Raw genomic sequence first — 13,691 nt, forward strand, 5'->3', positions numbered from 1 at the left:
TCTCATTTCTTTTCCATCTTCTTTCTTTAAAAGCTTTTTTCTGTACACAAAGTGAACCATTTAAATGCAATCATGGCATCAATTTTCTGGTCTAAAATCTGGTAGATTTTTGTATAGTACAAATTTACAAAACACATTGTCCCATACTACTTTATATTGTCATAAGTCATGAAGCACTATATTTTAGAATGCTGTTTTATACCTTTTATATTGAATAGGATCTGGTAATCCTTTTAATGTTTGGTGAATTTCCTTTTCTTTTTTTCCAGTTAGCTTTTTCTAATGGGACAACATGGACATGTATTTCAAGGACTAGTTTTTTTTCCATATTTCTTCAAAAGCCACACACTAGGTAGAGGAGGTTTTTTGTTTTCAATACAATTTCTTAAAAAAAATTGTTTTTAATGTTTATTTTTTTGAGAGAGAGAGATCGAGCGTGAGCAGGGGAGGGGCAGAGAAAGAGAGAGACAGAATCTGGAGCAAGTTCCAGGCTCTGAGCTGTTAGCACAGAGCCAGATGCGAGGCTCCAACTTCCCAACAGCAAGGTCATGACTTGAGCTAAAGTCGGACGTTTAACTGACTGAGCCACCCTGGCGCCCCTCAATACAATTTATTTTAGCTTGACCCAAGTCTTTTTATTAATTTATCTTTATTTGAAATGCTTTCTCCTATGTCTCTAAGCCTTCTTTTACCATATTTGATAATGTTTGGTGTACTTTTTGAGGAGAAAATAACTAGATAATTCAAATCATGATGTGATGCATCTAGTTGTGCCTGTTTTTAAAAAGCATCATTAGGGCTAGAATACTGGTTGATTTGACAAAATAGATTGTTATTTTGCTAGTTTTTATTCCCTTTTTAACCTCACCATTTTGTCTGCCTGCTTTATACTGCTTTCTATTCTAGCCAGACATCATAGGCGATAATCCAGTACCTCTTTTGTTTCATTTCTTGGGACAATGTGTAGAAGATAGGTGTAAGTCACTGACTTTTATCTTGTAAACGCTCCAGCACATGCTGTTTTGTGTCCTCCCTCATCGTTATTTTGAATTCTATCTCTGGTTATGTGCTTTATCTCTGTTTTAGCAGTTCTACCAAGACCATGACTGCAAAGTCATTTCTCAACCTCAGACTCTCATCCATATATGGCTTTTTACATCCCTGAATCTGACACTTTTCCTTTCTTTCCTAACTCTCAAAACTTTGCACTGTACTTTTAGAACTTACCATCATCATTAAAATCTCTCATGATGTTAACTTCATCCAGAATTTTGCCTTCACCTCTGGCTCTACCAGAGACCTGGCTGTACCTGGGGTCATTGCTTTGCCAACAGTTTTTTTTTTTTTTTTCTTTTTTTTTTTTCAGTGATTGATGTTTTCTTCCCTATTCCCTTTTACTACTGGACCTCCAGGGGAAGTAGAAGTCCCTGTAGCTCCTTGTTGTCATATCCAGACCATTTTCCCTCCTTTCTAACAATTTCTAGCTTTGTAGTTTGTGTCATTAAACTGTAGCATCTACTCCCTTTTTTTGTTGCTGTTATCTCCTGTCTTTCAGTTCACTTCTCCTCCCCCCATCCCTTCACTCTTCCTTGAAGATTTTAGATATACTGTCACACCCTCCAATACTGTTTCTGTTCTAATTCTTTGTTATTTCAGTATCTATATAGATAATCTAATATCCTGGCCTCTGTCTTGTCTTTTTCCCGACATCATCAGCCCCACTCCCATGGCTGCACTCTAGAGATGTTCTAATCACAAATGCCTCCTCCTCCTTCTTGCCAATTTAGATTTCAAGAATTCCCCCAGCTCCCAGCTCCAAGAATTCTTCATCCCCTCATTGAGACCTACATCTGTTGATTGAACCCCTTTATCACAGCTGCCACACACCTCACACATCCTCACTTCTCTTACCTGGTGTAGATTCTGTGGTCCATCCTTGCAGTCACTCCTTGCATACATGTCCAGCTCCCCGCCTCCTTTTTTTCTGTTGCAGTCTCTGTGTGGTAGCAGTTGTTTCCCCTCCCGCATCCTCAATATTCCTCTCTCATCTAGAAGATCACTCCTATCAGTTTACATGTAATCACTTCACTGCTAACCACACTGCTTCCCTGCTGTTATTCAAGTATATTAGGCTCCTACCTCTGGGCCATTGTAGTTCCTGCTTCCTCTACCTGGAATGCTTCCCTGCCAGAAACCTCATAGTTTATTCCCTTTCCTTATTTGTTAACTAGTGAGTAACTTTTGCATTTAAAGTAGTACCCCTGCCCCTGGACTCCTATTGTCTTTTCTCAATAGCTTTTATCATTTTTGGCACAATAGATATTTTCTTGTTTGTCTGTCTCCCACCACCAAAATGTAAGCTCCATGAGGATAGGGCTCTGTGTGTTTTGTTCTCTGCTATACCCTTAGCATCTGGAATAGCACTCGTATTTGGTAGGTGTACAATATTTGTTGATTAAGTGAATACATTTGTTTCTCTCTCTTCATGCTTATGGCTTTCTTGTTTTAAGGCTAAGAGACATTCATATAGGGAAACATGGAATTTTTTTGTTTCTCAAGTGATAAATTATAGATTGGGCTGCATAGTAAGAAACATTCTTGAAAACGTGTTACTGTTAGAATACAGTGTGTTCTTTTTGAATCTAGATTTACAAATCTTATGCAGGTACTACATGATAGTAAATAAATATCTTCAAACATGACTTCAATTTTAGTATTGATTTTTTTTCTTTTCTCAAGGAGGTAGGGCTGCAACTCCAGCAGGCCCTTTGGTTCTTTAGGCCCTGGAAAGCATACTGCATGCAAAGATCCTAGTCATGTGTAGATATGCCTACTGAGACTGGCTTTAAGAAAGTTAAGTTGACTTGCATCTTTGGTGTTCTGGTAATTTATTTGAATCCAAAACATGTTGATTGTTTTCCATAGATCTAAGTAAAAAGATCCTTTTTTCTTCTTTTGCTGAGTATATACTTTATTAAAAGTACTAATATTCTAAAAATGTTTTTCTAGAATTTAGGATTGATTTCTAAATTTCTAAAGTTTAGGAAAATAAAGATATAATTCCAAGGGTAAAAAAATAAAGACTTGGAAAAATAAAGTGAAATGTAAGTACTAGACGGTTCTTTTTAGTGTCTGATTTAGTGGCAAATTTCAAAAGTCAAATTTTGAAAATCCTTAAGAGAAACAAGGGAAATTCAGGATGATAGTTCTGAATAGTTTTCAAAGTTGACATTCAGTTTTATTTTAGTTTTTCTTTTTTACTGAAACATTCACATATCCTTTCTTTGGTTAAGGAGATCAGATACTACCTAAAAATCAATTCTGAGTCAGCCAGAGGCTCTTGGTATAGACTCGAAGAATCCATTAATTCCAATGTCTTTTATCTATGTGCCTGGTAAAGAAGTGTTTTTAATCATACAAAGCAGAGAGAATTTGTGATATGTTAGAATTGAGCCTGCTTGGGAATAGGAAGAAAGACCGTGAGCATTCATTAACACTTGAAAACAACTTAACTTTTGATAATACTAAAAACATTTAATCTTTAGCATCAAGTATAGTAATCTAAAAGAGAGAAAATTATTATAGGCTCTAATCCTGTGTTTGCTAGATCCCTGAGGGTCTGATAGTAGCTTGCAAAAATACTAATATTTTACTTTACATACAGGTGATGATCTTTTAAAATTACTTTAAATGCCTAAGGAGAGCTTTTTCTTTAAATTATAAATTTAAATTTTTGTGTTTGAGGCCTTAAATCTTAGTAGCTACCTACCATTATTGAACTCTTAAGAGTACAAGGGACAGGGCCGTCTGGGTGGCTCAGTTGGTTGAGCGTCTGACTTCGGCTCAGGTCATGATCTCATGGTTCATGAGTTTGAGCCCTGCCTTGGGTTCTCTGCTGTTAGTGCAGAGCCCACTTAGGATCCACTGTCCCCCTCTCTCTCTGCCCCTCCCCTGCTCATGTGTGTGCTCTCTCTCTTTCACTCTCAAAAATAAATAAACATTAAAAAAAAAAAAAAAAGACGAGGGACAGCTAAGCATACTATCTATGATTATTTCATTTAATCCTCATTAAGCCCTTATTGGGTAGGTATTATTTCTCTGGTTTTACAGAAATAGAAACTAAGACCTTAAGTAACTTGTTCAAGGTCAGGAGCTAGTAAGTGGCAGAATTAGAGACCAAAGCTCAAGTCCTTAACTTCTTTTATTATTCTACTTCCTTATTTTCTCCTACACTATGTAAGTGGTTCCTTATTTCTGCTTACCTCAAATTGTTACTGGTAAATCTAATTTGAAGACCTTTCATAATCTGGTTTCTCAAGATCCATTTTTAAAGCTTATCCCTATTGTATGTTCTTACCTACTTTCCTTTACTCATAATATTTGTTATACCTTGTAGAATATATTCTGCACTCTGACAAAGTTCTGACTTTGGCTCCTATTCTACTTCTCACTAATATCTTTGTTACTTTGCATTTCTGTAGTACTAAGTCAATTGTGTCACCTTCATGCCCGTACATACTGCTTTTTAAAGAAGTCTTATTTTGTCATGTGCATATACCAAATAAACATAAGTATATGCTGTAACATTTAATACAATGGTAGAATGTTGTAGTTGACGTTAATAGTGTATGAATGTGAGGACTCTTACGTTTGAATTGTTTCCTTTCTGGTTGTAAATTCAGATTTTCATTGTATTGTAATATATATGGTATCTGTAAAGCAAGGCAATGTTCCCACCCTCTGTTACATACAGTGTCATTTAATATTTAAAATATATATGACTTCACTTTCCAAAACAGTGACTTTTTTTTTTTTTTTTTTTTTTGAGAGAGAGAGAGTACACTTACAGGTTGGGGAGGGCAGAGGGAGAGGGACAGAGAATCCCAAGCAGGCTACACACCTAGCACAGAGCCTGATGCGATTCAGGGCTCAATCTCACAACCGCGAGATCATGATGTGAGCTGAAGTCAGCAGTTGGACACTCAACTGACTGAGTCATCCAGGTGCCCCCAAGACAGTGATTCTTTAAGGCTTTAATGAGCTAGTGTTACTGATGGGAACATGTCATATCACTCATAATGTGTTGTAGAGGAGATGAGATTTTAGTAATTGATGTCTTTGGGCAAAAAATTTCTCAAGTTACCATAAAGCATCATTTGATGACATTTCAGTCACGTAAATGAAAACATTAAAATTTTTAAAATTTCCTTTGGATATAAGAAATACCACTTCAATGAAATGTTTTTTACCGTGGGGCACCTGGGTGGCTCAGTCAGTTAAGTGTACAACTTCAGCTCAGGTCATGATCTCGCAGTTTATGAGTTTGAGCCCTGTGTCAGGCTCTGCTGATAGCTCAGAGCCTGGAGCCTGCTTCAGATTCTGTGTCTCCTTCTCTCTCTGACCCTCCCCTGCTCGCACTCTGTCTCTCTATCTCTATCAAAAATAAATGAACATTAAAAAAATTTTTTAAATGTTTTTCATTGTATTTCACTTTAATGATAAGCAAGGTTAGAGACTATAAACTTTTTTTTTTTAATGTTTATTTATATTTGAGAGAGACAGAGCATGAGTAGGGGAGAGGCAGAGTGAGAGACACATAGAAACTGAAGCAGGCTCTGAGGTGTCAGCACAGATCTCAACGTGGGACTCAAACTTACATACAGTGACATCATGACCTGAGCTGAAGCCAGATGCTTAACCGACTAAGCCACCCAGGTGCCCGAGACTGTAAACTTTTAAGTTAAAAAATAATGGGTACAATTTATAGTTTTAGGAATAGAAATTAAAATAATAAGTACTTTATTACTGGGGGAAAATAACATTAAATAAAGAAATTTATTATTGGAAAAGAAACCCAAAACTTGATAGGAGAGGAAAAGTATTTCTGATTCTTTAGTGGATAATGCAACTAAAGCAAAATTCTGTTCTGAAAACTTACCTACCTTGAGGTACTGTAATAGATTCCTGAATATGGGTATTGTTGTATTGTGAACTCAATCTACTGCTGGCTAACATTCCTACCTTTTGATGTTCTTCGTTACTTATTATTTTGTAGCCTATCCCACGGCCAGATCCTGTGTGTAATAATGAAGAAACACATGATCAAGTGCTGAAAACCAGATTAGAAGAAAAAAATGAACCCTTGGAGCAAGGACCTATGATAGAACAACTTAGCAAAATGTTCTTTACTACTAAGCACCGTTGGTATCCTCGTGGACAGTGAGTTCTATTTTCTTTTCTTAACTCCCACTCGACAACTAAAAGAATACATAACTTTTCTTGCATTAACAAACTTCTGAGGTTATAGTCTGTGTGGTGAAATTAACACCCAGTATGATCACCTAGTAAATTGTAGTTTTAGATGTACATATAGTGTAGCTAAAATGAAATAATACTTCTTTTTTCTTTTATTTGAGTGGGGGAATTTAACCAAACTTTCAGTGAATTTTGTAAGAATTCTTGAAACTTTTTCTGTTCTGTGATACAGTCATTTGCTGTGTTGTTTTATTCATCCTCCTGCCAAATAATTAATTTTGTCCTTGGCCCTTCATCCATTTATTTAACAGATTTCGAGTTATCGTTAAAAAAATTGGGGTACAGCCAATGATTGGGCAGTGTATATGGTTCTCAGTTCCTTTAGAAACTAGTTGTCCCTCTGTTTGCTAGTACTCATATTTTATTACATAGATTTTTTTTTTAACCTCCTAATTGACTCTGGCTTTAGTTTTTTTTTTTCTTTTGATTCTTCTTTCTTTTATATCTATCTTACTCCCTATCAAAACTGAGAGGTGACTGTTTTTAATCGTTTATGTTTGAGCAAATTTTGTTCTTACTGTCACCAGTCACCCATCACCCAGTAACTAAGCACATTTTATGACAGGACATGCTTATGGAATTAATAAATATACATTCATCTACCTGCTCTACTAAGTAACTGCTGGGAGATCACAAACACAATCCTTGTTTGCAAGTTATTTATAGTCAAGGAGAGAGGGTAAACAAAATCAAGTGATTGAGCCTTGAAGAGTGGTTAGGAGTTAGCCATGAGGAATTCTGAAAAGGCAGAGAGAACAGGATGTCATAAAGTATGCTGGGGAAATTGCAAGTAGTTCAGCATGGAGGGGACCCAGAATATGAGGGAATGTAGGAAGGGTCTTATGAAGGATTTTGTATTGTGCTGAGGAGTTTAGGTTTTATTTTCATTGCCATATTTTAAGAAGAAAGGTTTATGCATTAAAAAATCAAGGCGGGGGGTGGCGCCTGTGTGTCAGTCAGTGAAACATTCAACTTCAGCTCAGGTCATTATCTCACAGTCTGTGAGTTAGAGCCCTGTGTCGGGCTGTGTGCTGCCAGCGTGGAGCCTGGAGCCTGCTTTGGATTCTGTGTCTGCCTCTCTCTCTGCCCTTCCCCTCCTCGTGCTCTGTCTCTCAAAAATAAATAAGCATTAAAAAAAAATTCATTAAGTGGGTTCTGTATTGGGATAAGGTGATCTATGGAAAGTTTGGAGTCAGGGGGGCCTGTTTGGAAACTATTATAATAGTCTAGGTGAAATTTGTTGAAGGCCTAAATGAAAGGACCAGCAATGGGAATAGAAAGGGGGAACATAAAAGAAAGAACTATAATAAAAGGAGGAAATAAAAGGAAGAAGGAAGAAAACAAAAGAATTTTAATTAGCAGCTCTAGGTCACTGATTAGGCATGGGAAGAGACAGGTGGCCTCTCAAGTTACAGACAGAGGTGTTTGGGTGGATCGTGGTGCCATTCATACACATGGGGAAACAGGTTTGACAGTGAGGAAGATGAACCCATTGTTGGTCATACTGAGTCTGAAGGGTCAGTGGATCCATTTGGTAGGGAGCAAGTCTGAAAGCAAATGAATGTATGGATCTGGGGCTTGGTTTACTTTTTTAGTTTCTCTTTAGAAGATCCTCCCTTTTTCTTAGTTAAAATAGAGATTCCTTGAGGCTTTGTCTCATACTCCATGTCTTGCTGAAAATCATTGCAAGAGCTTTAATTATATTCATTATACAGATGACATGCAACTTGCTCTATTATACATTCTTTTATTTCCTTGATCTTATTGCCAGTATTTGTCCTTAGAAATTTCAAACTAAGTATCTTGTCCAAAGTTTTAAATGCATTATAACAAAAACACAGCTCTTCTTTTTCTGTCTTAAAAAAGCTCCTCTTTTAATAATCATTCTATAATAAAAGTGATCTTTCTGTATCAGTTTCTCAAGAAGAAATTTGCAATATTTTGGCCACCAAGCTGTCTTTCAATTCCTGCTTCTGTTCGTTCTTTCTTTCTTTCTCTCTTTCTTTCTTTCTCTCTTTCTTTCTTTTTTGTTGAAGTTTTGGGGTGCCTGGGTGGCTCAGTCAGTTAAGCGTCTGACTTCAGCCCAGGTCATGGTCTCACGGTTTGTGAGTTCGAGCCCTGCATTGGGCTGTATGCTGACAGCTCAGAGCCTGGAGCCTGCTTTGGATTCTGTCTCCTTCTCTCTTTGCCCCTCTCTGGCTCATGCTCTGTCTCTTTCTCTCTCTCAAAAATAAATAAACATTAAAAAAAATTAAAGTTTATTTATTTTTGAGAGAGAGAGACGGCACGAGGGAGGGGGGAAAGAGAATCCCAAGCCCATGTGGGACTCCATCCTACAACAGTGATATCATGACCGGAGCTAAAATCAAGAGTTAGACACTTAACCAACTGAGCCACCCAGGCATCCCAACCTACTTCTGTTTTTTATCCTCTTCTTTGGTTTTTCTTTTCTTATTTAGTACCTACTTTGTTTATACACTCTGTCTGGGTTTTTTCGTGTCTTTGTAATTGTAATTTAGGGTATGTGGGAACAAATTAGCAAACTATTTCTTAGCCCCATATGTATGTTGTTACTGTATTCTAAGATTTCTTTCCATGATTTGTAATGTCGCTCATGTTTATCTTTTATTTTGTCTCATTATCCAGATATTTTAGTTCAGGCCCTATCTTGAAATTCTTCTGTAATGGCTTTCACTACCTATTTTCTCCCGGCATGTTCCATACTGCTGTAATCTTTTGGCATCTTTTGTTTGTAACCAAATTACTGTAGTTAATGAAAATCTTGTAAAGGGGACTTGAAGGGGACAAAATTGAAGGTAAGAAGACCAGTACAGAATCTTAAAACCATGCATGTTATCCTCATACTTTTATGTCTAGTATCCCACCTATATTTAATCTTATTTACTTTTTTAATCATTACTGCTAATTAGCTTTTGACTGCTAATTAATTTAATCTCCTGGTATGTCTTGTCCCATCAGGATTACTAGGTTCTGCAGTTGTAAGCAGACTTCAATTAGATGCAGTTGATTATCCCAATATCTCTCCTGATAGTTTACTTTTTTTTTTTTTTTTTTTTAATGTTTATTCTTGAGAGAGACAGAGCATGAGTAGGGGAGGGGCAGAGAGAGAGGAAGACACAGAATCCAAAGCAGGTTCCAGGCTCCAAGCTCTCAGCACAGAGCCCGACATGGAGCTGGAACCCACAAGCTGTGAGATCATGACCTGAGCTGACATTGGACACTTAACCAGTTGAGCCACCCAGGTGCCCCTCTCCTAATAGTTTAGCAGAAAAACTTCAGATACTAGCTTATGTGTATAAAGAAAATTTTTTTTTATAAATTTTTTTTTTCAACGTTTATTTATTTTTGGGACAGAGAGAGACAGAGCATGAACGGGGGAGGGACAGAGAGAGAGGGAGACACAGAATCGGAAACAGGCTCCAGGCTCTGAGCCATCAGCCCAGAGCCTGACGCGGGGCTCGAACTCACGGACCGCGAGATCGTGACCTGGCTGAAGTCGGACGCTTAACCGACTGCGCCACCCAGGCGCCCCAAGAAAATTTTTACTTGTAGGCATTGTCCTTGTGTGATGCATCATCTTTCAGAATTTTAAATAAGCTGAGGTGTGATCACTAATCATCCAACAAGTATTTATTTGCTGTCTAAATATTTATTTTGGATTAACATAAGCCATTTTTCAAGTGTTGATTTCTAGATGTCATTGAGCTCTTCTTAAATATTAGGCATATATAGAAGGATATTTTACTAAATATTTCACAATTTTTAGGTTATGGCAATCAAAAGACTAGGACACATTATGAATTTAATAATTGGGGGTATATAATATCTTTTTAAATAAGTGTGTATTAACAGATATAAAATGTTTGTTTAAAGTATTTTTGAACAATGCATTATTTTAAAGTATAAGGTAGAAATTTTCTTTATACTTATTCATGTCCTGTGCCCCATAGGTAAGCACTGTTAAACCCTTCTTATATGAATAGACCTATCTCATACTCAATATTGTGCTTTTTAAACTCTAGTAAAGTAAAACTCTTTTCTGAGTGTATGGCTTTGTTTTAAAGGGGCCTGGGATTACTCAAATCATCTTCCCTCTGCTAGTTACTAGCTCTTTATTTAATCTTGTTATTTATTAAAGAAAATAGAAATAATGCCTAATTTGCCTGGTGGTTTTTAAAAGTTAATTAATTTAATTCCAGTATAATTAATGCATTGTTATATTAGTTTCAGGTGTACAATGTAGTGATTCAACAATTCCGTACATTACTCAGTGCTCATCATGATAAATACACTTTTAATCCCCTTTATTTCATCTGTCCCCCCATCCCCCTCCTGCCCCTCACTCTACCTCCCCTCTGGTAACCATCAGTTCTCTGTTTAAGAGTCTGTTTTTTAGTTCGTCTCTTTTTTCTTTTTACGTTTGTTTAGTTTCTTAAATTCCACATAATGAGTGAAATTATATGGTATTTCTTTCTCTGATTTATTTCACTTAGCAGTGTATATCCCGTAGATCCATCCATGTTGTTGCTATGGTTGAGTAATAGTCCGTTGAAAATATATATACTACATCTTTATCTACTCGTCTGTATATACATAGATATTTGGGTTGCTTCTGTAACTTGGATATGTAAGTAATGTTACAGTAAACATAGGGGTACATATATCTTTGCAAGTTAGTGTTTTTTATATTCTTTGGGTAAATACTGCATGGTGGTTTTGAGATAAAATATGATCATATAAGTTAAACACCTGGCATATAATATATGCTTAGCGATAATATGGTAATGACAATTATTAATATTGTCTCCTATTCATAGTTTTCCTCTTAACTATTTTTAAAGCATTTTATCTTAGATAAACTCTTTTGAGGTATAATTTACATACAGAAAAATTCACTGGTTTTAAGTATACACTGTGATGAGTTTTGACAAATTTATGTACAGTTGTATGATTACTACCATGAGCATAATAAAGACTGTTACATCACCCCCAAAAAGTTCTCATGCCCTTTTGCAGTCAGTGTCTTCCCTTTAATCTCCACCCTGGCAGTCACTGATCTCCTTCCTATCATTTTTTAAAATTTCCTGAACTTGTAGAATTTCATGTTTGCCCTTTCTAGAATTTCATGTAAATGGAATTATACAGTCTGGAGCCTTTTGTAAAGTCTGGCTTTTTTCACTTATTATAATGCTTGTGAGATTCATCTTTGTTGTTATGTTACCAATAGTTTATCCCTTTTTATTTTTGAATAACATTCTCGTATGGATAAACCACAATTTTTTTATCTATTCACCAGTTAATGGACATTTTGGATTCTTTCCATTGGGGCTGCTTTGAATAAAGCTGCATAAATGTTCAAGTACAAGTCATTGTATTGACATATTTTCATTTCTCTTGGGTAAATACCTAGGGTTAGGATTAGTTGGTCATAGGATAAGGACATGTTTAAATTCATAAGACACTGTCAAAGTAGCTGAACCATCTTTCATTCCCACTGACAGTTCTAGTGTTCCACATCCTCCCCAACACTTGGTATTACTAGTCTTTTTAACTTTAATCATTCTGTTGGATAAGTAGTAGCATTTCACTGTGTTTTAAATTTATGTTTCCCTAACTGCTAATGATTTTTAGCATCTTTTCATGTGTTTATGGGCCATATGTACATTTGGCAGGAGTTTTTTTGTTTGTTTGTTTGGGGGGTGAGGGTTTATTTGTTTTTGGTGAAATATCTATAAACAGCTTTTGGCTATTTTTAAAAAGCAGATTAATTGTCTTACTATGGTATAAAACTTGTGGATCAAAAGTCCTTTGTGAGATATATGTCTTGCAAATATTTTTGTCTGTGGATTGCTTTTTTATTTCTTTAATAGTGTTTTTTGAAGATCAAGTTTTTAAAATTGTGATGAAATCCAGTTTACAAATTTTTCCATTTAATTCACGCTTTTTACATACTACTTAAAAAATCTTTGCTTGACCCAAGATCACTAATACTTTCTCCTGTGTTTTCTTCTAGAAGTTTTATAATTAGCTCTAATATTTAGATGTATTATCCATTTACAGTTAATTTTTATATATGGTGTAAGGTATAACTTGAGGTTCATATTTTTGGCGCGTGTGTCTGTGTGTGTGTGTGTGTGTGTGTTGCTCCAACACCATTAGTTAAATATACTGTCTTTCACCACTGAATTGCCCTGGCAACTTTGTTGAAACTCAGTTGACAATGTATGTGGGTCTTGGCCTCTCTTATTTTGGTCTGTTGTTTGTCTTTTCAATACCACTCTGTTTTGGCTAAATAGCTTTAAGGAAGTCTTGAAATCAGGTAAAGTCCTCTAATTTTGTTCTTTTTTTCAAAGTTGTCTCAGCAATCTTAGGTCTCTTAGATTTCCATATAAATTTTAGAATCAGCTTATCAGTTTTGATAAAAACCTGCTGGGATTTGAAGGAGATTGTATTCTGTCTCTAGATCAATTTCAGGAGAATTGATGTCATAATGGTATCGAATCTTTTTATCCGTTAAAATAGTGTATTTCTCCATTTATTTAGGTCTTTAAAATTTTTTCACTTAATAGTGTTTTATATAATTTGCAGTGTATGAATATTCTACATTTTTGTTAAATTTATTTCAAATATTTCATAGTTTTAATGCCATTATAAATAGTATTGGGTTTTTAATTTCAATTTCCAAGGTTTTTTGTTTGTAATACAGTTTTATTTGTTGTAGAAATGTGGTTGATTTTTGTTTACTGATGTTGTCTCTTGTGATCTTGAGAAGTTCTAGTAGCTTTTTAAATATATTCCTTAGGATTTTCTATTTAGATGATCATGTATCATTGAATAAAGACAATTTTACTTTTCCTTTTACAATCTTTATGCTTTTTATTTTTCTTGCTTTAGTGTGCTGCTTAGGATCTTATATACAATGTTGCAATAGAAGTGTTGAGAATGGACATCATTGCTTTTTTTCCAGTTTTAGTGAAGGAAAACACTGAACCTTTAAACATTAAGTGTGATGTTCAGTATGGGTCTTTATAGATGCCCTTTATCGGGTTGAGAAAAATCCTTCTTTTCCTCGTATGGAGAGATTCTATCGCGAATGGGTGTTGAATTTTGTTAGATGCTGTTTTCTGTACTTATTAAGATGATCATTTGGTTTTTCTTTTTTAGTCATATAATGAATTATATTGAATGACTTTAAATGTTGTACCAATCTTTCATTCCTGGGCTAAACTTCACTTGGTTATGGTTACTTTATCTATCTATTTATTGTTTATTTATTTTTGAGAGAAAGACAGACAGACACAGAGCATGAGCAGGGGAAAGGCAGAGAGAGAGAGGGAGACACAGAACTCAAAGCG

The 13,691-nt window shown here is 35.6% G+C and overlaps 1 protein-coding gene across 5 annotated transcripts in view; it reads left to right on the forward strand.

Annotated features, from left to right (window-relative positions):
- Nucleotides 1-13,691, forward strand: part of MRPL42 (mitochondrial ribosomal protein L42) — a 69,456-nt gene that overhangs the window by 10,672 nt on the left and 45,093 nt on the right. For 3 of the 5 annotated variants that reach the window (XR_008300405.1, XM_015070462.3, XM_053226606.1), the window contains exon 5: nucleotides 6,056-6,219. Coding sequence is in view for 4 of the 5 variants with exons in the window: in XM_015070462.3 (XP_014925948.1) it covers nucleotides 6,056-6,219 (164 nt within the window). In the remaining variant the exon portion in view is untranslated. Of the gene's footprint in view, nucleotides 1-6,055; nucleotides 6,220-8,961; nucleotides 9,132-13,691 lie in introns of all 5 variants that reach the window. The other 2 variants (XM_015070461.3, XM_053226605.1) reach the window with 1 other exon arrangement.

Source organism: Acinonyx jubatus, chromosome B4 (assembly GCF_027475565.1).
Source record: "Acinonyx jubatus isolate Ajub_Pintada_27869175 chromosome B4, VMU_Ajub_asm_v1.0, whole genome shotgun sequence".
Classification (NCBI taxonomy): domain Eukaryota; kingdom Metazoa; phylum Chordata; class Mammalia; order Carnivora; family Felidae; genus Acinonyx; species Acinonyx jubatus.